Genomic DNA, 22,837 nt, shown 5'->3' with positions numbered 1-22,837 from the left:
CGCCGGCGAGCAGCCATTTAGAATGCGTTGGGCCCTATGAGTGACACCTCTCGGTTCCGCCTCATCCACACAACTTGAACCTTGGTGGCGGCAACTTGGACCTTCCTGGCCTTGAAAATGTCCGGGTAGAACTCCGAGTCCTGGCTTTATTCCCCCACTCGTCCGTGTCTTGCAGGACACCTTTGCAAAGGGCGTCTCTGGAGGACCTGGGTTCTGGGACGTCTGCGGGAGCCAAAGTTAGGATGTCCTGCCAAGCGGGAACTCTTGATTGACAGGTCAATCACCCGCTTGGTTTGATTGGCAGATCAGAGCGCTGTCTGTACTGTGTGAATTCTGATTGACAGGTCAGAACGCTATCTCTCCTGTGGGAATACTGATTGACAGGTCAGAACGCTATCTCTCAGGTGAGAATTCTGATTGACAGGTCAGAACGCAGTCTCTTCCTGCGTGGTTTGATTGACAGGTGGAAGTGCTCTCTCTACTGTGCGGATTCTGGGCGCCCATGGCAGGTGGCCTGCCATTTGGTCTTTCTTCTGTCCAGGATTGCAGATGGCACCTGCTTTTTCTTTTTTTGTTCCCCTCTGCAAGGACATAGCAGGCTTGACTTATGAGCTTGTTTCCCAGCTTCCATCAATCACCTGCTGTATGTCTATAATTCCAGCCTCTGGGTGGTTGAGGCAGGAGGACCTGAAGTTCAAGGCCACCCTGAGCTACATAGCAGTACCTCCTCTCAAAGAGTGTGCGTAGCCACACACCTACATCTCTTGAGCATTTTAAGTCATCTTTCTGAACTTTGCATATGGTACTTATCAGCTTCACTTCTCATCTACAAATAGCAGAGGGCTTTTTGCAGCCCCAGGGGTGGTGTGTGTTTTATGTATTCCCCCTTTTAGATTGTCTTGACAGACTCATTGCCTAGGCAGCACTTGAATTCTTTCCATTTTCCCAACTATCCCACTTCTAGCAGGGCTTTTTTGATGATTGAAGGGATTTAAGAGGCAGGAATAGACTCACAACTATCTCCTTTCATATGCATAGTAGTTGCTATTCCCTGGAACTTCATCACATATACTGTACTTTTGTCAGGTATGGTGGTGCATGCTTGTAATCCCAGCTATGGGAGATAGGAGACTGACAGTTCAAGACTAGTCTGGCATGCAGACTAGTTTGGCACACATGAGGTTAGTGAGATAACCATCTCAAAAACAAGCCTGGGGCCAGGAGTTTGGCCTAGTGGTAGAGTGCTTGCCTAGAATGCATGAAAACCCAGGTTCGATTCCTTGGTACCATACACACAGAAATAAGCCAGAAGTGGTGCTGAGGCTCAAGTGGTAGAGCTCTAGCCTTGAGAAAGTCCAAGGACAGTGCTCAGGCCCTGAGCTCAAGCCCAGGACTGGCAAACAAAACAAAACAAGCCTGGCATGGGCAGGGTGCTAGTGGCTCACATCAGTAATCAGTTTCTCAGAGGGATGAGATCTGGGGCCAGAAGTGTGGCCTAGTGGTAGAGTGCTTGCCTGGCATACATGAAGCCCTCGGTTCTATTCCTCAGTACCATATACACAGAAAAAGCCAAAAGTGGTGCTGTGGCTCAAGTAGTAGAGTGCTAGCTTTGAGAAAGTTCAAGGACAGTACCTAGGCCCTGAGTTCAAGCCCCAGGACTGTCCCCCCACCAAAGGATAAGATCTGATGATTGAAGTTCAAAACACCCTCAGGCAGAAAACTGGAAGTGGAGGAGCCAGGAGCGTGGCCTAGTGGTAGAGTGCTTGCCTATCATGCATGAAGCCCTGGATTCAATTCCTCAGTACCACGTACACTGAAAAAACCAGAAGTGGTGCTGTAGCTCAAGTGGTAGTGCTAGCCTTACGCAAAAACAGCTAAGGGACAGTGCCCAGGTTGAGTTCAAGCCCTACACTGTCAAGAAATAAAAATCATACCCAGTCAGATGTGATAATACAATTCTTTATTAAAAATAATTTACAGCATCAGTAACATATACACAATTGTCATCAACTAAACTTTGCCTCCAATATATTTCTGTACAATACTTAACATTATCAAACCTCAAACTGTGACATTGTTTTGTTGGCTTTAAATAAGAGGAAACAATTCATAGGAACTTCAGACAGAGTCACAGACTATGTGTAAAATGGATGGCAACACGGGCACTGTCGCCCTGAAGGGACAAGAAACAAAGGCCATGTACATCTCTTCCCCTCCTTCCAAGTCCATGCAAAATAGAGCCAGGTCATTTTCCAGGATCTTCTTCTAAACCCAAGGGCAAGGGCAAGGGGACAGGTAAGTCACTCATAATATCCACAGCTCCTGCCTCTGTCATTTACCACAGAAAGCCTAATGCATCCAACATGGTGACCCACAACACAAACAGCTGTGGCTTAGGCTACACTCTCTGTTTTTCTCACCATCACCAAGGACAATCCCTGCCTTCTGGCTAGCGGGTTCTGCCACCGTTCCAAATGTCAGCATGGAAAGAGAACACAACAGCAACTGGAAGGAGTCCTGTGTAATACAGATCATTCCTTCAGTGGCTTGGTGACACTGCTACTCATTTCATTTCTTCATTTCTTTTTATGTAATTTCATAGGACGAGCAAACCCTGAAGGTTTAAATATGGGTTGCAGCGTACTTTTGTGTGTGTTGGTACTGGGGCTTGAGCCACACCTCTACTTCTGGCTTTTTGGTGGCTCACTGGATAGTGTTTCCTGGACTTTTTTGGCCAGGCTGACTTTGAATTGGGATCCTCAGATCTCAGCTCCTGAGTAGCTAGGATTACAGGGGTGAGCCATGGTGCCTATATTTCTTAAAAGGTAAAATGTTCCAACTGCACTGGGGGTCCATGACTCTGATCTGTTTCTCTCTGTGCCTGCTGGACATTCTTATATTATAAAACTGCCCAGCTCAACAAAGGAGCTAATAAGTAAGACAATACGTAACAATAACCTGCCAGTTTGTGGTATGTGCCTGGAGGCAGTTCGAAAGCGTGGGCACTGGGATGCATGGCTGGACTCTTTCCCTGGGTAAAGCCAGGCTTCTCAGCTTTATTCCTTGTATAGAAGCAGGATATTAAAGAGAACCTTGAGTGTGTTCCTGCAACATGAGACTGGCTTGTACAATGGCTGGGCTGGAATGTCCACGTTTAATTCCCAGCTTTCTTGGTCACATGGATTAGCTGATTATCACATCTACAATCAGCGAGCCTTTATAACCATACAGGTTTTTTTCTCCCCTTGCCATAATGTGTAATTACCATTTCTTTAAAGTCTGTAATGGTGTTTTAACATTCAACTTACAACTTTCTCCCATTTTCGAAGTTAAAATATGCCCAGTACCTAGCAAGAGCACAGTCTGACATGATAGTGCAAAAGGAAATATTGATGACAAGCGTTAAAAGACAATTGCTTTGTCAAACCCTAGACCAAACTCAGTGTCTAAACACATATTTGCAAAATATTTTCAAAAGACAGCACGGCATGACTGATTATGTGCAAATTCTGGGCCCTTCACTTTCTGGTTTGGGAGTTTCTGCATTTTTGCACAAAATAAGCAATTTCTTATTCTGTGCATGGCAAGTCACCTCTGACTTGAAAGTGCTATATGGAAAAGATCATTCTAGATAGCCTTTTGCTTAATTTCTCACAAAAAGGTCTAGGACCTTTGAGATCCAATCTTTTTTTTCTTTATTAAAAAAACAAAACAAAACAACAAAAAAACCCAAAACAGATGCCAACATTGACAGGACACTGCTGGGAGTGGGATCAGACAAGCCCAGAGCTGTAGCCTGGGACAGAAGCAACTTCACTGCCCTGTCAGCTGTGGTCACCCCCAAGCAAACCAGAACATACTGCCACAAATCCCAGACAGGCAGCCACCTGAAACCACTGAGAAGACACTTTCTAAATATGTAGGGCAAGCACCCATGTTGTGAAATGTAGGCTCAGAGGAATCAAGTAAGCATTGAGAGACTCAAGTTCTTCTGCAACAACCACAGAAAGGGGAGACTCAGTTGGTGATAACTCAAATCAGGTTACAGAAGTTACAGCATTATAGGAAATGAGCAAAATAAGCGAGCGCAGTGACCAGGATGTGGCATCAGTGAGCACTCCGGGTGCTCAGGTGGTGTGAACGATCGTGATTCATCTTTAGATGCCGAGGGACTGGCTGCCCGGCACAGAAGACAGTGGCCCTGAGCAGGCTCGGGCCAGGGGAGTTAGGCCAGGATAAACCTGGCTTTGGACAAATTAGGAATGCCCACTGTGCTCAGCTCCATCTGCAAAGGAATTCATACACACCCAAGTCCGGCCACAAATCACATCACAATTTCTAGAACTGCCAAGTGTAATCTGTCTTCTGTTTCATTCTGTAAGCCACGGGACGGCAGTACAGCTTTACAGGTGCAAACCAAAACAGACAGCTTCAGGAAGGTTACTCACGGAAGAATTTCCAACACAAGCTCCAATTCTGCCGTTTATTTACAAAATGGTCTGATAAAATACCCCCACCCATACTTACGGGCTCTGCCACAACACACACCACACGTTGATTTCAGCAGTGTTCATAGCACCATTCGTATAGTATTTAAAATCGAGAAGACCGCTTTTCAGTCGCTTTGTTGATCACGATCACTTCCATCCAGGGACACGGGACCTGCGGCTGTGGAGGGCCCCCTGGGGCCGGCACAAAAGGCTGTCTGTGGTTAACATCACCAGCATGGCGGGGAGAAGATACTAGGAGAATCTCCGTGCCACAAAGTTTAACAATCCTCCATGTTTGAACAAGGTTATTTCCACATCGTTTTCAAATGAAGCAATCACGCTGAACACCTTCCCAGTACTTGTCTTGAAACAAAGAACATAGGTCTGAGTGACAAAAATTCCAAGGGTACCGGAATCATTTGTCTTTATATATGTGGTAGTGGTCTGGCCCCGTTTTGCCTGACTTTCCTCAGTCTAATTTCAATTTTGATTGCCTATACTTCTGTGGTCTAAAAACCACCCCCAACATATCTGACAATGGCTCCTCTGCTAAGTAGAAAGACAGGGGCTTCATCTTTGATCCTAGAGACCAAATACCATGGGACCTAGAAAACGCTAGCCCACCATCCATCTTCCTCCCCGTGAACAGAGCATGCAGAGAATGGCGGCTCGATGCATACAGATAAGGCCAGAGGAAGCAAAGCTTCTTCCTCCGTTTGCCCTGCCCCCCTCCCCCCACCCCGGACCTAGGACCAAGGAAAGGCCTGAGCGAAAGGGAATTCCCTAGGTACCTTCACTGGCAATGCCATGCCAGGAGACAGGTCTTGGGGAAACGTCAGGGAGAACGTCTCTCTGCCGGACAGCCCCAGGGAGTCGGCGTTCTCTCCGGGGAGGAACTCCAGCGGGGCTATACCCATCCCCACCAGATGATCTTTGTGGATTTTTTCATAACTTTCAGCCAAAACAGCTTTCACTCCCTGTAACAAACGTACATGTTACTTCTTCCCCTTCTGAAGATGGATTTCAGCACTGTCATTTCTAAGTCCTCTGAGGTGGCACTGTACACTGGGGTGTGGCAGGGATGTACACAGGCCGGGCCCACCAGCCCGTGCTCCATAAGGGGGCGGCTGCTTTGGCTGGCAGGGCACAATTGGAGGGCACTTTGAGCCCCGGTGGGTCTAACATACATAGCCAGTGGAACCTTCTCTTGAATGTCACTTCAAGAGCACTACAGGGGGGATCGGGGACCAGATGAGCGAATTCTCTAGCACTTCCCAGAAGTGCTCAAGTTCTGTCACTGAGACTCTTACAATCACTAGGAAACCAGAAGTAGTGCTGTGGCTCAAGTTGTAGAGCACTGAAGAGCTCAGTGACAGCGCCCAGACCCAGGGTTCAAGGGTCGCTGTTCTCAATGTAGCCTAAAGAAGGTGGAAGCTATCTGTAGCTTTAACTGGGTACTGTTGCTGAGCTTCACCACTTGAGCGGCAGCCCCAGTTCTGGTTTCGAACTGTGATCCTTAGATCCAGCCTCCTGAGTAGCTAGGATGACAGGTACAAGTCACCTACACTTGGCATAAAAATCAGTTTGAGGAAAGTCTACAGGAACCTAGTCCTATAATTTATGAAATACTTGGAATTACTAGCACAAAAATAATATCTGGCTTACAACTCCCGAGAACTGGCATTTTAGGGAACAGACAAGGCAAGTGTGGAATGACAGGAAGCACAGGCCCACACCAGCCGCACCACAAAGAAGATAAGCAACAAAGCGAGGCACGGATTATAGCTGTCACCCCAGATACTCAGGAGGCTGAGATCTGAGGATCATGGTTCAAAGCCAACCCTGGCTGTGAGACTCTTATCTCCAATGAACCATTAGAAAAACGGAAGGGGTGCTGTGGCTCAAGTGGTAGAGTGCCAACCCTGAGGTGAAGAGCTCAAGGAGTGCCCAGACCCAGAGTTCAAGCCCCATAACTGACCAAAAATAAAATAAATAAAATAAAGGAGAAAGTAAAACAAAATAAGCAACAACAATAACAAACCAGCAGTGTAAACAGAAACATCTGCTAGAATCTAACTAGGAAGCTGAGATACATGCTCCAGGGAAAGTCCTTGGCCTGACTCTTGTGCAAGAAACTTCTACTTAAAAGTGTCACGCATACAGTTTGCATCTCATACATAAACCTAAAACTGTGGACTGACATCTTGTGTGTGGCAGCCAGCCACGGTCACCATGAATTCCCCTGCCATTCTGAGTCCCACAGAGCCAAATTTCCTCACCCCCAAGTTTGCTCTTAAGCCACTTAACTCAGACGCTGTTTTCTTAATGATGGACTTTATCTCTATTAAATGCCTTGCTGGGCTGGGAACATGGCTTAGTGGTAGAGTGCTTGCCTAGCACAGAGTGCTGGGTTTGATTCCACATTCACAGAAAAAGCTGGAAGTGGTGGTTCAAGTGGTAGAGCACTAGCCCTGAAAAAACCCAAAGACAGTGTGCAGGTCCGGAATTCAAGCCTCAGGACTGGCCAAAAAAACAAAACGACAAAACAAAACAAAAGCCAACACCTTGCTTTGTTACTTTACTTCTGTGTGTCTTTATTCAATTCTGTGCTTGAGACACCAAGAATCTAGAATGTCTGCCTCCACCACCCCTACCGGTAATGATAATGAATCCTCTACTAAGACCTACAGAGGTTTGATTGGTGTATTAATTTCAACTATGTGAGTACTAGCATTATTTAAGATTACTGAGCAGAAACTCTTAAACATGGGGTCCAAATAATTGCAAAAAAATCCAAGTAAGTGAAAAAATCTTTTGATAGGATATCCCTGACAAAAAGTGAAGATCCAACCCTCTTTGTAATAGCACCCAGTAAGTTGTTCTGGGAGATTTTACTGCAACATGTCACGAGTGGACATGACAGAACTCAGCAACACTCACCTGTGTCATTGTCCCTCTTCCCCCCTCCTCGTTCTAAGAAAATGAATGTGAAGACTCATACCAGTAAATATGGTCCCTTGGCGGCCCAGTCTCTTGAATTCCCCGAACCATACTTCTTTCCTGCTAAAATAATCAGTGGAATACCTTCTTTTTGGTACAGCTCCGCAGCTTCAAATACATCCAGCTGGAGAGGAAGCAGACACATACATCCTTAGCACGGATGCAGAGGTGTGGAACCACGCATGCCCCAGACACCAGGCACCCGCCCTCACCATGTGTCCTGATGGGAAATGGATTGTTTTGGGAGCTGGCTTTCCTATAAACTTATTGAAAAGCTTGATGTTTGCAAAAGTGCCTCTGGTCATCACGGCGTCATTGCCTCTCCGGGCTCCATACGAGTTGAATTCACGAGGGGTAAGGCTACAAAGAAGAAAGGGGTGTTATCAGTGAATTGTAAAACATATCCAAACACTTCTTTATGGAAAATGTCAAGATGGTTTTGTGAACAGGGAACAGTGCAGGTCTAAGGCCCCAGTGGTCCTGAGCTGGAAACCTGGAGTTTAAACTTTTTCCTGAAAGCCCTATCGCAGAGCCACACTCTCAGCTTCTTGAAAAGTATTATGTGCTCAAATTAGCATCTAAATACTTTTATGTTCCCTTTTTGTTTTTCTTCCCTTTTATCTAAACAAATTTAAAAAAAAAAAATAGAGGGCTTGCCTAGCATGCACTAAGTCCTGGGTTTGATTCCTTGGTACCATATACACAGAAGTGGTACTGTGGCTCAAGTGATAGAGCACTAGCCCTGAGAAAGCTCAAAGACAGTTCAAGCCCCAAGACTAGGAAAAAAAAAAAAAAAAAAGTGAGGTGACACAGGGGCTCAAACCTGTGAAACTAGCTATAACTAGCTATTTGGGAGGTTGAGATTGGAGGATTGTAGTTTGAAGCCAGATGGGGTAGGAAAAGTTCAGGAAGATCTGATATCCAGTTATCCAATAAAAAATTTGAAATAGAACTATGGCTCAAGCTCTAGAGCACATCTTTGAGAAAAAAGTTAAGGACCAGCACCCAGACCCTGAGTTCAAGGCCCAGGAGTGGCACCAAGGAAAACACAAAAACACACACAACACACACACACACACACACACACACACAATAAATAAATAAATAAATAAATAAATGATTTTGCTGGGTGCCAGTGGTTCATGCCTGCTATTCTAGCTACTCAGGAGGCTGAAATCTGGGGATCAGGGTTCAAAGACAGCCCCAGCACACAAGTCTGTAAGATTCTTATATCCGATGAACCACCAAAAATAGCACTAGCTCAACATGGGAGACCACTAGCCTTGAGCTACTACTGTTCCAGAGCTCTTCAGCTCAAAGCCCTGTGACTGAAAATAAATAAATGAATGAATGAATGAATGAATAAATAAATAACTCTTTTGCTTCTAGGGGCTGGGAGTTTTGTCTAGTGGTAGAGTGCTTACCTAGCAGGCACAAAGACCCAGGTTTGATTCTTCAATATCACATACATAGAAAAAAGCTGGAAGTGGCACTATGGCTCAAGGGGTAGAGCTCTCGCCTTGAGAAAGTCCAAGGACAGTGCTCAGGCCCTGAGCTCAAGCCCAGGACTGGCTAACTAAATAAATAAATAAAAATTGCTTCTAAAATCAGTTGCATATTCAGCCTCAGTTAACATTCTTTTTCTTTTGAGACAAGGTCCTGCTACGTAGGCTAGGCTGGCCTCAAACTTCCAGCTGCACAAATGCTGGAATTATAGGCAGGAACCAACCTCATTAAATTTCTTATACGCAAAGGCAGGTCCAGTGGGTGCCTTCTGATGCCTCCTTAGTGGAATGCACCAACCGTCAGGAGGAGGGCCAGTGGGCGGGTGGGGGGGTGGCGCATACCCTCTGTTTGTCAAGTACTTGGCGGCTGCACTGCTGCGTGCGATGCTACCGGCAGGCGATATGTGATCTGTGGTGACGCAGTCCCCCAGAGACAGCAAGACGTGGGCGTTCTCGATAGGACGGATGGCAGCGGGCTCTTTGGTCTACAAGGAAAAAGTTCACAGAGCTGAGTTCTTTGCGAGGATAGGGACAAACTTTAAGAGATCTGACAACAATAGTACTCACAAGTTTGTCAAAAAACGAGGGACATCTGATGTAAGTTGACTTCAAGTCCCATGGGAACAACACGGAGTCGGGCGCTTCCAGAGAATTCCAGCGCTTATTTCCCATCTGTAAACATGGGTTCGGGCAGATAGACCAAAAGAGAGGGTCAAAGTCACACAAAAGAACTTAGAAAACACTCTAGGTCAGACTGAAACATTAGGCTGCCTCATCTAGTTGGAAAGCTGCGTTGTTGAATCTTCGAGCCCGTGTGAATGGCTCTCACCTGTAATGGTAGTTCATCAGGGGACTGAGATCTGAGAAGTGCTGTTCAAAGCCAGCTCAGGAAGAAAAGACCCTAAGACTCCTCTCTAAGCAGCAAAAAACTAGAACTGCAGGTGTGGCTTGTGGTAGAGTACCTGCTTGAGCAAAATAGCCAAGCCAGAGCCTGTTGCAGTAGCTCCCGTCTACAATCGCAGCCACACAGGAAGTCCATGAGACTTTTTTGTCTGTTGTGAGGCTCGAACTTGGGGCCTGGGCACTGTCCCTGGTTTTTTTTGTTGTTGTTGTTTTTGCTCAAGGCTGGAGCTCTACCACTTTGAGGTACAGTGCCACTTCCAGTTTTCTGGTGGTTCATTGGACAGAAGAGTCCTCTGGACTTTCCTGCCTAGGCTGCTGAGATGTGGACCTGAGGCTGGCAGAGCTGCTCACCTGAGCCCTCGGGAAGCTGAGGCTGGAGGCTGGCATGCTTCAAACCAGCTAGATCATCTAATGAAGCTACATAATGAAACAAACCAAAAAATCAAAACTCCTGCAACTGAATTGACTGATTTATACAATCCTAATTTATTCTTTCCCATAAGTCTTTACTTCCAAGGCTAGTAGCTCTACTACCACTCAGAGCCACAGTGCCACTTCTGGTTTTCTGGTGGTTCATTGGAGATAAGAGTCTCACAAGGACTTTTTAAGCTGGGTTGGCTCTGAACCACAATCCTTAGATTTCAGCCTTCTAAATAGCTAGGATTATAGGCATGAGCCACTGGTTCCCAACTAGTCTTTATTCTTTATTTTAGTCAGTTGTGGGACTTGAACTCTGGGCCTGGGCACTGTCCCTGTGTTCTTCAGTTCAAGCTCTTCCTTTATCCCTTGAGCCACAGCACCACTTCCGGTTTTCTGTGTTTAAGGGCTGGAGGTAAGAGTCTCATGGACTTTAGTGCCTGGGCTGGCTTTGAACCATGGTCCGCAGATCTCAACCTTCTGAATAGCTTACTTTTTAACATGATGTGTGATTTACTTATTTTCTTTATAGCTCTCTATATAAAGTCTGCCTTTTGTTCAATGATGTACTAGAACATGTGGCACATAGTAGGATATTAAGCATTTGTTAAGTAGGTACTTTTTCTCCCTTCATATTTTCCAGTTTTAAAAATTAAAAATTAGAACTCCAAGCTGGGTGCCAGTGGGTCCTGCCCATAATCCTAGGTATTCAGGCGCTGAGAGCTAAGGATCAAAGTCCGAAGCCTGCCCAGGTAAATAAATCCAAGGTGAGATCAACATTTCATGGTTTGCTGTAACTTCCTAAGCATTCTGAGCATTATACAATGTGACAAACAAGGGCAATTTCTATAAAGTATGCCATCTACTTAGATCCAGTAAGGCAAGTGAATGACATAAATTCTAATATGCTAAGCCATTCTCTTTGTATTTAGAAATTCCAGATACAAAGTGATATTACTAAGATCTATGTAACTAAACTAATGCCTTTTGGTAGGGGGCAGTCCTGGGGCTTGAACTGTCTTTGGACACTTTTTGCTCAAAATTAGCAGTCTGCCACTTGAGCCACAGCTCTACTTCTGGCTATTTCTGTGTATGTGGTTCTGAGGAATTGAACCCAAGGCTTTATGCATGTTAGGCAAGCACTCTGCCACTGGGCAATGCTCCTGGCCCTTAAATTTTTATTCTATACAGAAAGGTTCATAATATAAAAAAAGAAACAAACCACTATCTTGAAGAAACAAGCTAGGCTCTTACCTCTATCTTCTCTTTCAGTGCTTTAAACATGGACATAATAACATGTTCTTCTTCTATCTGCTGAACCTCTTCTCGACTGGGCCAAATATCATGCAGGTAAACATCCTTGCCAGAAGGGTCAGTCCCTGGTTAAGAAGTTAACATAATATTCAGTGTCAGAATGCTCGCCTTCAAAATGCTCATGCCTTGCCAAAGACACAAAACAGAGCCAAGTGAAGGCTCAGCCACGTGTGCAGGCCTCAGCCGCCCCAACAACTACTCGTACCTGCTCGCTTTACGTCCCTCTTTGGGACACATGGAAATTAATAAGAAAACAAAGACTGATGGTCTGAGAAACATCTCAAAAACTAACTTCTGGGGGAGGGGGAAGTGTGTACACATGTATGATCTACACCCAGACATAAATCTATATGGAAGCATACCTAGAGGCTCTGTCTGGAAATCTATGTTCACAGTGCCTGCCAGGGCATAGGCCACCACGAGAGGAGGGGAGGCAAGATAATTGGCACGGACACAATCACAAAGACGACCTTCAAAATTTTTGTTTCCAGATAAAATTCCACAGGTAACCAAATCACCCTGAAAAACAAAACAAACAAATACGCCACACACAAATCCACTTGATTCATAAGCTCACACAAATGTGAATGAGCCTACATAAGCAATCTCAATATTATAGTTTGGAGAATAAGATAAGCAAAGCATACTACTATGTTTTAGGTACTGAAACTACAACTCCTACACATAGCAAAGAATTCCTTCCATTAATAAGGAATCATTCCAGAAATGCAGAAATGATTCTTGGTATCATGGAGACTCACGAGTTTAGTCTTTCCAAAAGGTGAGGAAACTAGAGAAACATAAACTCGTCAATATATATTTCCTGTAATCTAATAAGACAGTCTGTGCTCAGTGCTGGGCGATCACACTTTACCTGTTTCACAGCATTTAAAACTGCTTCTGATAAACGTGCTGTGTTCCCCACGCAGGTTGAACATCCATAGCCAACTATTTCAAATCTGTGTTTTCAAAAAGGACAGCATGATTACACAGCAGATGAGATTACGCCAAGACTATTCATGACACACAGATTATTAACCTGTATCATGTGTACACTAATTTCACCATATTCTGAGAATTAAGCCAACCATGGACATTACATCACACATGGGAACTCTTTGGGGATACAACACCCTAGGAACATAACATAACCTTCCAAAAATAATCATGCCAGGTGCTGGTGGCTTACACCTGTAACCCTCAGGGGCTGAGACGTGAGGGTCGTGGTTTTAAGCTGCCCCAAGCAGGAAAGTCCACAAGACTCTTATCTCCAAATAACAATCAAAAAGTCAGAAGTAGAGCTGTGGTTCAAGTAGTAGAGTGCTAGCCTTAAGCAAAAGAAGGTCAGGGACAGTACTCGGGACCCGGGTTCAAGCCCCAGGACTGGCCAAAAAAAAAAAAAAAAGTTACCCTCCTTTTTCTACCAGTTAAGCCTAAGAAGACACCCTGACTTTAATTCCAAGAAGACAAAACATCACAAAGATAATCTTCTAAATTACTTTTAGCTATTGTTCAAAATGCAATAAATAAATAAATGAAGAAAGAAAGAAAGAAAGAAAGCCGGGCGCTGGTGGCTCATGGCTGTAATCCTAGCTACCTAGAAGGCTGAGATCTGAGAATCAAGGTTCAAAGCCAGCTCCAGCACTAAAATCCATGAGACTCTTTATCTCCAATGAACCACTAGAAAACCAGAAGTGACACTGTGGCATAGAGTACCAGACTTGAAAGCTGAAGCAGTCAGGGACAGCATCTAGGTCCAGAGTTTAAGCCCCATGACTAACAACAACAAAACAAAGAAAAAAAAAGAAAAAAGAAAAACAATGTGTGTGTGAAATTTATCAAGTTTTCAAAGCAATTGATTTACATAAGAAAGTATGTTCCAAAATACATACTGAAAATTTGGCACCATTAATGTTTGACTATGTTAACAAATGTAAGCCAGGTACCAGTGGCTATACCTGTAACCCTAGCTACTCAGATTTGAGGATCAGTTTTAAAGACAGCCTGAACAAAGAAAACTCTGACTCATCTCCAATTAACCAGCAACAGGATGGAAGAGAGGTTATGGCTCAGGTGGTAGAGGAACAATGTAACGTTCTGAATTCAATCCCCAGTACTAGCATGCATATATGCGCGCACATCAAAATATGTTATTTTCTCTGCAGTTCAAGGACAACTCAGTGCATGTTATTAGAGACAACCATCTTGCAAAATCCCAATTAGGATTGTTTAGTGTTCATAAACGCAGTCTGTAAAATTTTCTTTTTTTCTGAGCTCCACAAGAACACAGTTAAGCTCTCCTCGAGCTGCTTGGACACACTGCTCTGCTACTGTATTTACTTGTCTGTTCTGTGTCTTCTCTAAGGATCTCAAAGAGAGTGATCACACATATCTGACTGCCAGGTCCCTACAGGGCCTGACTCACGTGTGCTTAGTGGTGAGGCTCAGAGACACCATGGAAATGGCAAAGTTCCAGTCCCACCAGAGCATGCCATTTCTCCCCATCTTCTCTTGGTTTGTATAAAAGGCCCATCAGGAAGCGTAGACACACCGACGGCAGTCATGTGAAGCCACTTACCCCAGCTTACTAAGATAGGGCAGCACGCCACTGGAGCTCAGGTAATGAGTCACCGTGCCGCTGCCCGGAGACACGCTCGTTCTTATGTACGGCTTCACTCGCAGCCCTGCTTCAACAGCCTTCTTAGCCAAAAGACCTGCGCCGCCAACAAACAAGGATGGATTAGGGAGGAGTCTTCCCTTCTTCACATTGGAGAAGCAAGCAGAAAGGGGAAAGGTCTACTGATGAGACTGGACTCTAATGAGGCTAAAGAAAAAGCTCAAATCCTTAAAAATCATTTTGTCTGCTTGATTCTATGGATTCACTTCATTTAAAACTTGAAATTAAAAGTGAGCATGAGCTAACTGTTATGTCAGGCAGAAGGGTGTGTGCACACAGAGACACTGTTGACTGAAATGTCTTTTTATGAATGGATAGGAAGCTGGCACTGGTGGGTACACCTGTCATCCTCAAGAGGCTGAGATCTGAGGGGCATGGTTTGAAACCAGCCAGGCAGGAAAGTCTGTGAGACTCTTGTGGGCTTGAATTCAGAACCCAGGCACTGTCCCTGAGCCTCTGTGTACAAGGTTAGCGCTCTACCACTTGAGCCTGGTTTTGGTGTTTTTTCGGTTGGTCGTGGGGCTTGAACTCTGGGCTTGAGTGTTGTCCTTGAGTTCTTCAGCTCAAGGCTACTGTCCTACCCCTTGAGCCACAGCACCACTTTCAGAGTAGCTAGGTGTGAACCACTGTGCCTGGCTGTTTTTTGTTTGTTTTGTTTTGTTTTTAGTGATTCACTGGCGATAAAAGTCTCCTGGGGACTCTTCTAACCAGGCTGGCTTTGAATCATGATCCTCAGATCTCAGCCTCCTGAGTAGCTAGGATTATAGGCATGAGCCACCGGCACTGACTCTGATCTCTAATTAACCACCAGAAAACGAGAAGTAGAACTGTGGCTCAAAGTGATAGAGTGCTAGCCTTGAGTGAAAAAGCTCAGGGATAGCACTCAAGCCGTATGACATACCAGAAAAAAAAATATGAATTGTACAAAAGAATTTCACGAGCATTTCCATACATGCACATCACGAACTTTAAGTTTGTCTACTCTATTATTTTTTGCTTTGGTACCAGAACTGGACCTTGAACTTAGGCACAGTCATGAGCTTCTTTTGCTAAAGGTCTTTTGCTGATTCACTGGAGAGAAGACTCTCAGGGTCTGCAGGACTTTAAACTGTGATCCTCCCATCTCAGCCTCCTTTGGAGTTAGGATTACAGGCATGAGCCACTGGTGCCAGCTTCTGTTACTCTTCCTTATCTCTCTCTACCTATTTCTGAATGATACTTAGCAAGCTCCATTATTCTAGTTTCACATCTGCATACGTAGTACTTTGATGACACCTATCCTCTCCCTCAGTGCCCTTCCCATGTCCTCCCCACATGGCCTCACCCTGCCCTACACTCAGGCCCTGTCTTCTTAGCACTGGAAAAACATGGAGCTGGGAGTGTGACCTAGTGGCTGAGTGCTCGCCTAGCATGCACAAAGACCTGGGTTCGATTCCTCAGTACCACATATTCAGAAAAAGCTGGAAGTGGTGCTGAGGCTCACGTGGTAGAGCTCTAGCCGTGAGAAAGCCCAAGGACAGCGCTCAGTTCCTGAGATCAAGCCCTAGTACTGGCAAAAAAAAAAGTGATCATCACCTATCCTCAGTGCCATAATTATAATGAACACTAAATAAGGACCTGTTCCAATGTTTCAATGTGTAAATAAGCAATTTCATTTATGCACGGTCACTATTCCTTTTCTCGTAGTCCACTCATAGTCTGAAAAACTTCTCATAGGAAACGAAGCACTATCTGCTCATTAAACCATGATTCTAAATTTACAGAAAAAATAGGACCTAAAATGAATTGTTAAGTTAGTTTGGGTAGGAACAAAACTAATATAACTCAAACTCAGGCTTCATAAGACTTGATTAAAAGTCTCAGACCGGGGTGGCTCATGCCTGTAATCCTAGCTGTTTAGGAGGCTTGAGATCTAACAATCAAGGCACAAAAAGGACTCTAGACTCTTATCTCCAATTACCCTCTAGAAAAGGAAAGTGGGGCATAGCTCAAGGGTAGGGCGGTAGTCTTGAGCTGAAGAGCTCAGGGACAGCATCCAGGCCCCAAGTTAAAGCCCCACAACTGATAAAACCAAACAAAATAAGGCATGTGGCCCTAAGGCACAGCTTACCTGCAGCAAGCATGACAGCTGGGTTGCAGTTGTTGGTGCAGCTGGTGATGGCTGCGATGAGCACAGAGCCATGAGATAACTTATACTCGATTCCTTCGTAATCAATGGACATGACATCGTTCTGTTTCTCAGCGGCAATCTGGAAGCCTCTGAATCCCACCTACCAATATGCACACAGAGAGAAGCTAAGTCGTATGGGCTTGTACAGGACATGCCAGTAGAAAACAGAGCAGATACCTGACTCAGGGACTAGCCTTTCACTGCTGTTTCTAAGCTATATGAAAGATCCTGACACTTAGGAGCTGTGACTCATTGTAAGCCTGGTTGGATGAGAGAGTCTTGTGGTTTCCACAAAACCTTCACCTCTGAATGCAGCCAGTGGCTCAGAACCAAGGAAGGTGTTTATTTGATCCATTCCTGCTTACAGTGACTCTTGAAGACAGAGTGTAAACTCTTCTTATCTCAAGATCTGTTCCAAAGCAATCCTATATGCAGCGAAGGTGAACTGAGAGGAGCTGGGGACCAGGAGGTGCTGAGGAGTAAGAGCTATATAGCAGCCTCTGCACAGCTTTATTTCTAGGTGTAACTTAATTTTTTTTCCCAGTCCTGGGTCTTGAACTCAGGGCCTGGGCACTGTCCTTGGGCTTTCTCAAGGCTCACACTCTACTACTTGAGCCACAGCACCACTTCCAGCCTTTTCTGTTTAAGTGGTATCAAGGAATGGAACCCAGGATTTCATGCATGCTAGGCAAGCACTCTATCACTAGGCCAGTTTCCCAGCCCGCACAGCTTTATTTCTGTATGACATTTTCAAAATAAAATGCCAAGAGCCACGCACCAGCAGAAGGCTGAGATCTGAGGACTGACGTTCAAAGCCAACTTGGTTCTCTACTGTTCAGCACTTGAAATCAGACTACTGGCACTGAGAAACTATTAATTATAGCTAATTTAAAAATTAACGTAAGTAGACATAATCACCTCTGTTTCTCATAGTGGACCCAGGAAGAAGTCTCCCTCAATGACTGACCTGTCCAGCAGATAGAAGTGAAGAAAAAAACAAGGGGGGAGGGGCCTTCCTATGCCATAGTGATGAAAATATGATGAGAAGACTGATTTATAGAGATTAACACAGACATGATCAGCCACAAACAATAACAAAAGGACTCACTTTTTCATTCAGGCAAGCCTGGAAATCACTTTTCATATCTGTTACCGCGACTCTGTCCTGAGGTCTTTTAGGTCCACTAACAGTTGGAACGATTGCATTTAGGTTAATCTGTATCACCTAGGGAAATGAACGAGAAGGAATGAGAAGGAGAGAAGGAATGAGAACTTCTCACTACAGATTCCCGTTCAAACAGTTCTTTCTAAAGCATAGGAAATATATTCAGATTTAACACAGTGTTTTACTGGTAAAACAAACCCATTACTGTTTGTGAATAATACCATAAAAACTTTTTAAACATCAAACTGACAGATCAGTGTGCAATCAAGCTACACCACCAACTGTAAGCCAGATGAAATGTGTGGCTTCCCTAACACAAATGCTGCAGTGCACACTGTGAGACTGAAGCTGGGCCAGCAGAGGGCACTGCAAGGACACAAAAGAAAAGGCTTGCCTTTTTCTTTGTCTTTGCCTCAGTCTACACTTCACAAGTCTACACTTCTGATGGGTTTAAGCTTATTTCTTACGAGAGTTAGGGTTGGGTTTTTCCTTTTGGTGGTAGTAGTGGTAGTGATTTCTTTTTAGCATTTTTCTATGGACAGGATTTTGCTTTGTAGTTCAAGCTGATTGAAACTTACAATGCCTCAGGCTCCCAAATGCTAGGATTATAGGTGTGTACCACTATATTTGATGAGGTCTTTTTAATGGGCAAATTTATTTCATTTATTCCACTTTACTCCCTCATTTTTCTACTTATTTTTTTCTACCCTTTTTTTTCCTGCCAGTCTTGGGTTTGAACTCATGGCCTGGGCACTGTCCTTCGTCTTTCTCAAGGTTTGAGCTCTACCACTTGAGCCACAACACCACTTCCAGCATTTCTGTGTGGTACCAAGGAATTGAACCCAGGTCTTCATGCATGCTAGGCAAGCATTCTATCAGTACTCCACACTCTTGGCCCCAATACATGTGTTTTTTTGGTTTTGTTTTGTTTTTGTTGTTTTATTTTTGCCAGTCCTGGGGCTTGAACTCAGGGCCTGAGCCCTATTCTTGGGCTTTCTCAAGGTTAGTGCTCTGCTACTTGAACTACAGCTCTACTTCCGGCTTTTTCTGAGTATGTGGTACCGAGGAATAGAACCTAGGTCTTTGTGCATGATAGGCGAGCACTCTACCATTAGGCTATGCTCCTGGCCCCTGGCCCCAATGCTTCATATTACATTACTAATGTGGATTTGGCAGCTTGCACCTGAAATTCTAGCTACTGAGGCAGCTGGGACATGGAGCGTTGCATTTCCAGGCCAGCCCATACAAAAAAGGTTTGAAGCCTCCCTTTCAACATAAGATGCCTGCCACCCCTGCTAAAACAGGACTACAGTAGGAATTTCAAGAGAAACATCAAGAGTTGATCTCTAGGTTGGGAACATGACTTAGTGGTAGAATGTCTGCTAATATGAAGCCCTGGGTTTGATTCCTCAGTACCACACAAACAGAAAAAGCTAGAACTGGTGCTAGCACAATGGTTCAAGTGGTAGAGTTCAATAACTACCCGAAGGGCTGTTACTGTAACAGCCCAGTGGTACAGCACTTGCCACGGGTATCAAATTCAATCTGTCTGTCTGTCTCTCTTTCTCTCACATACACACACAGAGTACCTTCTATATTCCAGAAGCTATTCTAGGAGCTGGGACATAAAACCAAATTAAATTTCCTGTCTTCGTGGGGCTTGTATTCTAGCTGGGGAAAGATGGATAAATGGGTATATAAATGGACATTAGCTAGGGATATGACCAGAAGAAATAAATGGGTGAAGAAATGAATTTCCTGTTTAAACCAGATTAACAGGTATTCATACCTACAATAACAGCAAGGTGTTGAAGATTCCTCACACATTCTGGAAAAAAAATTGAAGCGGGAATTGGAGGCTCGGGTCTATAATCCTAGCTACTCAAGAGGCTAAGATCTGAGGATCAAGGTTCGAAGTGAGTCGAGAATAGGAGTCTATGAATCTTGTGCCTCCATTAAACTATCAAAAAAACTGTAAGTTTTGTCTGAAAGGTAAGCTTCGTTCAGTTTAATGGCATCTGCTGAGAATGTCATGCTAATAATAAACACAATTCTATTAAAAATATTAAGAGAACAAGATGAGGGGTGGGGGAGGGGGGAAGGGAAATGGGGACCACGACATGTGAAAGGGTATCAATGTGTGGGAATTAATGCACCATTTATCTGGCAAATACCATATAACCCTTCTATTAATTACAATAAAAAATATATAAAAAATATTAAGAGAATATCCTAATGAAGTATATGAAACATGCTGATTAACTGTTGATGACCCACAGAAATAAATCATTTGAAAAGTTAATTCCCCCCCCACACACACACACAAAAACTGGAAGTTTAGCTGTGGCTCAAGTTGTAGAATGCTAGCCTTGGTTAAAATAAAGCTCAGGGACAGCGCTCAGGCCCTGGGTTCAAGCCCAGAACAAGCATGAAAAATAAAACAAAAGAAGGAATTCTATTAAAGTCCCAAACATTAATTCTATCTATTACAATAAAAATTTTCAACAGATAAAAAATAACTGCGGGGCTGGGCAAGGAGTTTGGCCTAGTGGTAGAGTGCTTGCCTAGCATGCACAAAGACCCGGGTTCGATTCCTTGACACCACATACATAGAAAAAAAAAAAGCCGGAAGTGGTGCTGAGACTCAAGTGGTAGAGCTCTAGCCTTGAGAAAGTCCAAGGACAGTGCTCAGGCCCTGAGCTCAAGCCCAGGACTGGCAAAAAAAAAAAAAAAAAGAAAGAACTGCGGGGCTGGGAGAGTGACCTAGTGGTAAAGTGCTCACCTAGCACTGCATTGATTGTAAAGTTTAAGATCATGTAACAATGTAGATTTTTAATGATGGAACTGGAGAAAAGTCATAAATCAGATGCAGACATCATTAAAATGGAAATTCTGGGATACAGGGGTAATAAAACTTAAACTTCATAAAGCTTAATTTTCATAAAGTATTATAAAATATCACCACAGAAATCTATATAGTGGCCTAAAGTCATAACTCAAGAGCAGAGCAAGTGTGAGGCTTTGAGTTCAATCCCAGGATTGCCAAAAATAAAATAAAACAGCATAGTGATGGGGAGGCAGCTGATTAGGAACTGCCTTGCCCAGTGTCACCACTCCTGGGTCAAGGGAGGTGAGCCTCTCAGCCTCGTGGAGATCAAGAGAATCTCAGTCCAAGGCCAGCCTGTCCAACAGTCCCAGTCAACAATTTGCAAGACTCAAATAAGCTGGGCATGGAGGTTCCTGCTTGTAATCTCAGTCATGTGAGAGGCATGGGTAAGTAGGGCACGGTATATCACGAGCCCTGATAAAAACACAAAACTCAGGGTGCGTGCTGGTGGCTCACAGCTGTAATCCTAGTCAAAGGGCTGCAATCTGTCAGTGGCAGTTCAAAGCCAAGCCAGGTAGGAAAGACTGTGAGACTCTTTATCACTGATTAACCAGCAAAAAGCTGGAAGCTGAACTGTGGTTCAATGATAGAGTGATATAGCTTTATGCAAAAAAGCTCAAGGACAGTGCCCAGGCCCCAAGTTCAAGCCCCAGGACAAACACTCTCACTCTCTCTCTCACATACATACACAACAACAACAACAAGGCCCCACCTGAAAAACAAAAATAAAGGGCTAGAAGAATGTGGCCCATGTGGCAGAACACTTGGCCCACAAGTGCCAGGCTCTGAGTTCAAACCCTAACACTTAAAAAAAAAAAAAAGAAGCTCTTAAATAGTTTCAAAAGCAAGCTATAAATATTTAGGGATGCATCTAAAACTGTTCTATGAGGCATACGTGATCATAGAGATGGAGAAACTGAGGCAGAAAGGCTAAATAAACTAACTGCCAAGTTACATGGCTGGTGAGGAAGTCAGTGGCCCTGGGATCAGACCCCAGTGCAGGCAACAGATTTCATGCTCTAAGGCACCATGAAGTGTGCTACTGGTACATACCTGTGAGTACTCAGGCTCTGAAGAACTCTGGTCATTTCTAAACAACTTCACAGCTTTCAGGTATTTTTCCACAGACTCAAGTTTGGTTTTGTCAAAACCTAAAAATGAAGAAACAATAATGAACAATTTCTCTCTCTAGATAGGAGAGTTTCCATTTTACGGGTCCTATTCTCAGGGTTTTTTTTTTTTTTAATGCATTTTTATTGTTTTTTTTTTGGGGGGGAGGTGCAGTCCTGGGCCTTGAACTCAGGCCCTGAGCACTGTCCTTGGACTTTCTCAAGGCTAGTATTCTACCACTTGAGCCACAGCACCACTTCTGGCTTTTTTTTTCTATGTATGTGGTACCGAAGAATCAAACCCGGGTCTTTGTGCATAGTAGGAAAGCACTCTACCACTAGGCCAAACTCCCGGCCCTCAGGGTTTTTATATGAACCATTACTCACTCTGCTATTCGCTCTCCAACTGCAGAGTACAGAATGCCATCTCCTAGGATGCATCTCTGGTTAGAAATGAACAGCTCAAATGGGGCTGTGGCTCAAGGAGTAGGGACAACGCCCAGGCCCAGAGTTCAAGCCTCATGACTGACAAGAAGAAGAGGAGGAGGAGGAGGAGGAAGAAATGAACAGATCAACAACAATAACTTCTCACAAAGAGGAGGAACAAAATGGTGTCTATAAGTATCAACAGTCAACAGGATAATGGCCAAAGATCCCAGTCAAGCAGGCTACACACACACCTAGAACTGGAACCTTCTGCTTTTCACAATGCTATGTGCTTTGGAAGAGACTGATGTCCAACCTTCTGCCTGGTGGCTCCCTGACTCCTGGTTAGAGCAGAGGAGAGCTGAGAATGTACTCAAGATGACTTTCATAAAAAAAAAAAAAAAAAAAAATCATCACTGGCCCAGAACAAGTGGCTCACTCAGAGGCTAAGGTCTGAAGATCCCAGTTTAAGGCCAGCCAGGGCTGAAAAAGTTTCAGACTCATATTTCCAAAATGTTTGAGCTATGGCTCAAGTGGTAGAGTGACAGCTTGAACCAAAAAAGCTCAGGGACAGTGTCCAGGCCCCCTGTCAATGCCTGGCACGCCTGCACACATGCACACAAAGAGGAGGGGAGTTTATAGTTGAGTGGATAATGTGCTCAGGCTGAGTTCCAAAAGGCAGGGGGACAGGGATCCTTCACTGCGGGGGGGACAGATCAGATGAGGATCAGTGATCACCAGGGGCTAAGTTTTAACCCTACAGACATCTGATGT

At 44.4% G+C, this 22,837-nt stretch overlaps 1 protein-coding gene across 1 annotated transcript in view; it reads right to left on the bottom strand.

Annotated features, from left to right (window-relative positions):
* Positions 1-1,943: 1,943 nt before the first annotated feature.
* Ireb2 (iron responsive element binding protein 2) overlaps positions 1,944-22,837 on the bottom strand; it is a 44,936-nt gene continuing 24,042 nt past the window's right edge. Inside the window, exons 10-22 of the mRNA XM_090321644.1 lie at positions 21,582-21,679; positions 17,585-17,701; positions 16,417-16,576; positions 14,208-14,343; positions 12,504-12,588; positions 11,992-12,148; positions 11,570-11,694; positions 9,563-9,667; positions 9,338-9,480; positions 7,703-7,850; positions 7,492-7,614; positions 5,282-5,467; positions 1,944-4,853 (exon numbers count right to left, since the gene is read on the bottom strand). Coding sequence (XP_090177770.1) covers positions 4,743-4,853; positions 5,282-5,467; positions 7,492-7,614; positions 7,703-7,850; positions 9,338-9,480; positions 9,563-9,667; positions 11,570-11,694; positions 11,992-12,148; positions 12,504-12,588; positions 14,208-14,343; positions 16,417-16,576; positions 17,585-17,701; positions 21,582-21,679 — 1,694 coding nt within the window. The 3' untranslated portion in view covers positions 1,944-4,742. The remainder of the gene's footprint in view (positions 4,854-5,281; positions 5,468-7,491; positions 7,615-7,702; positions 7,851-9,337; positions 9,481-9,562; positions 9,668-11,569; positions 11,695-11,991; positions 12,149-12,503; positions 12,589-14,207; positions 14,344-16,416; positions 16,577-17,584; positions 17,702-21,581; positions 21,680-22,837) is intronic.

The sequence above is a fragment of the Megascapheus bottae genome, chromosome 30, assembly GCF_031878675.1.
Source record: "Megascapheus bottae isolate mThoBot1 chromosome 30, mThoBot2.hap1, whole genome shotgun sequence".
Taxonomy (NCBI): Eukaryota; Metazoa; Chordata; class Mammalia; order Rodentia; family Geomyidae; genus Megascapheus; species Megascapheus bottae.
This window is presented reverse-complemented; position numbering and strand designations above follow the sequence as displayed.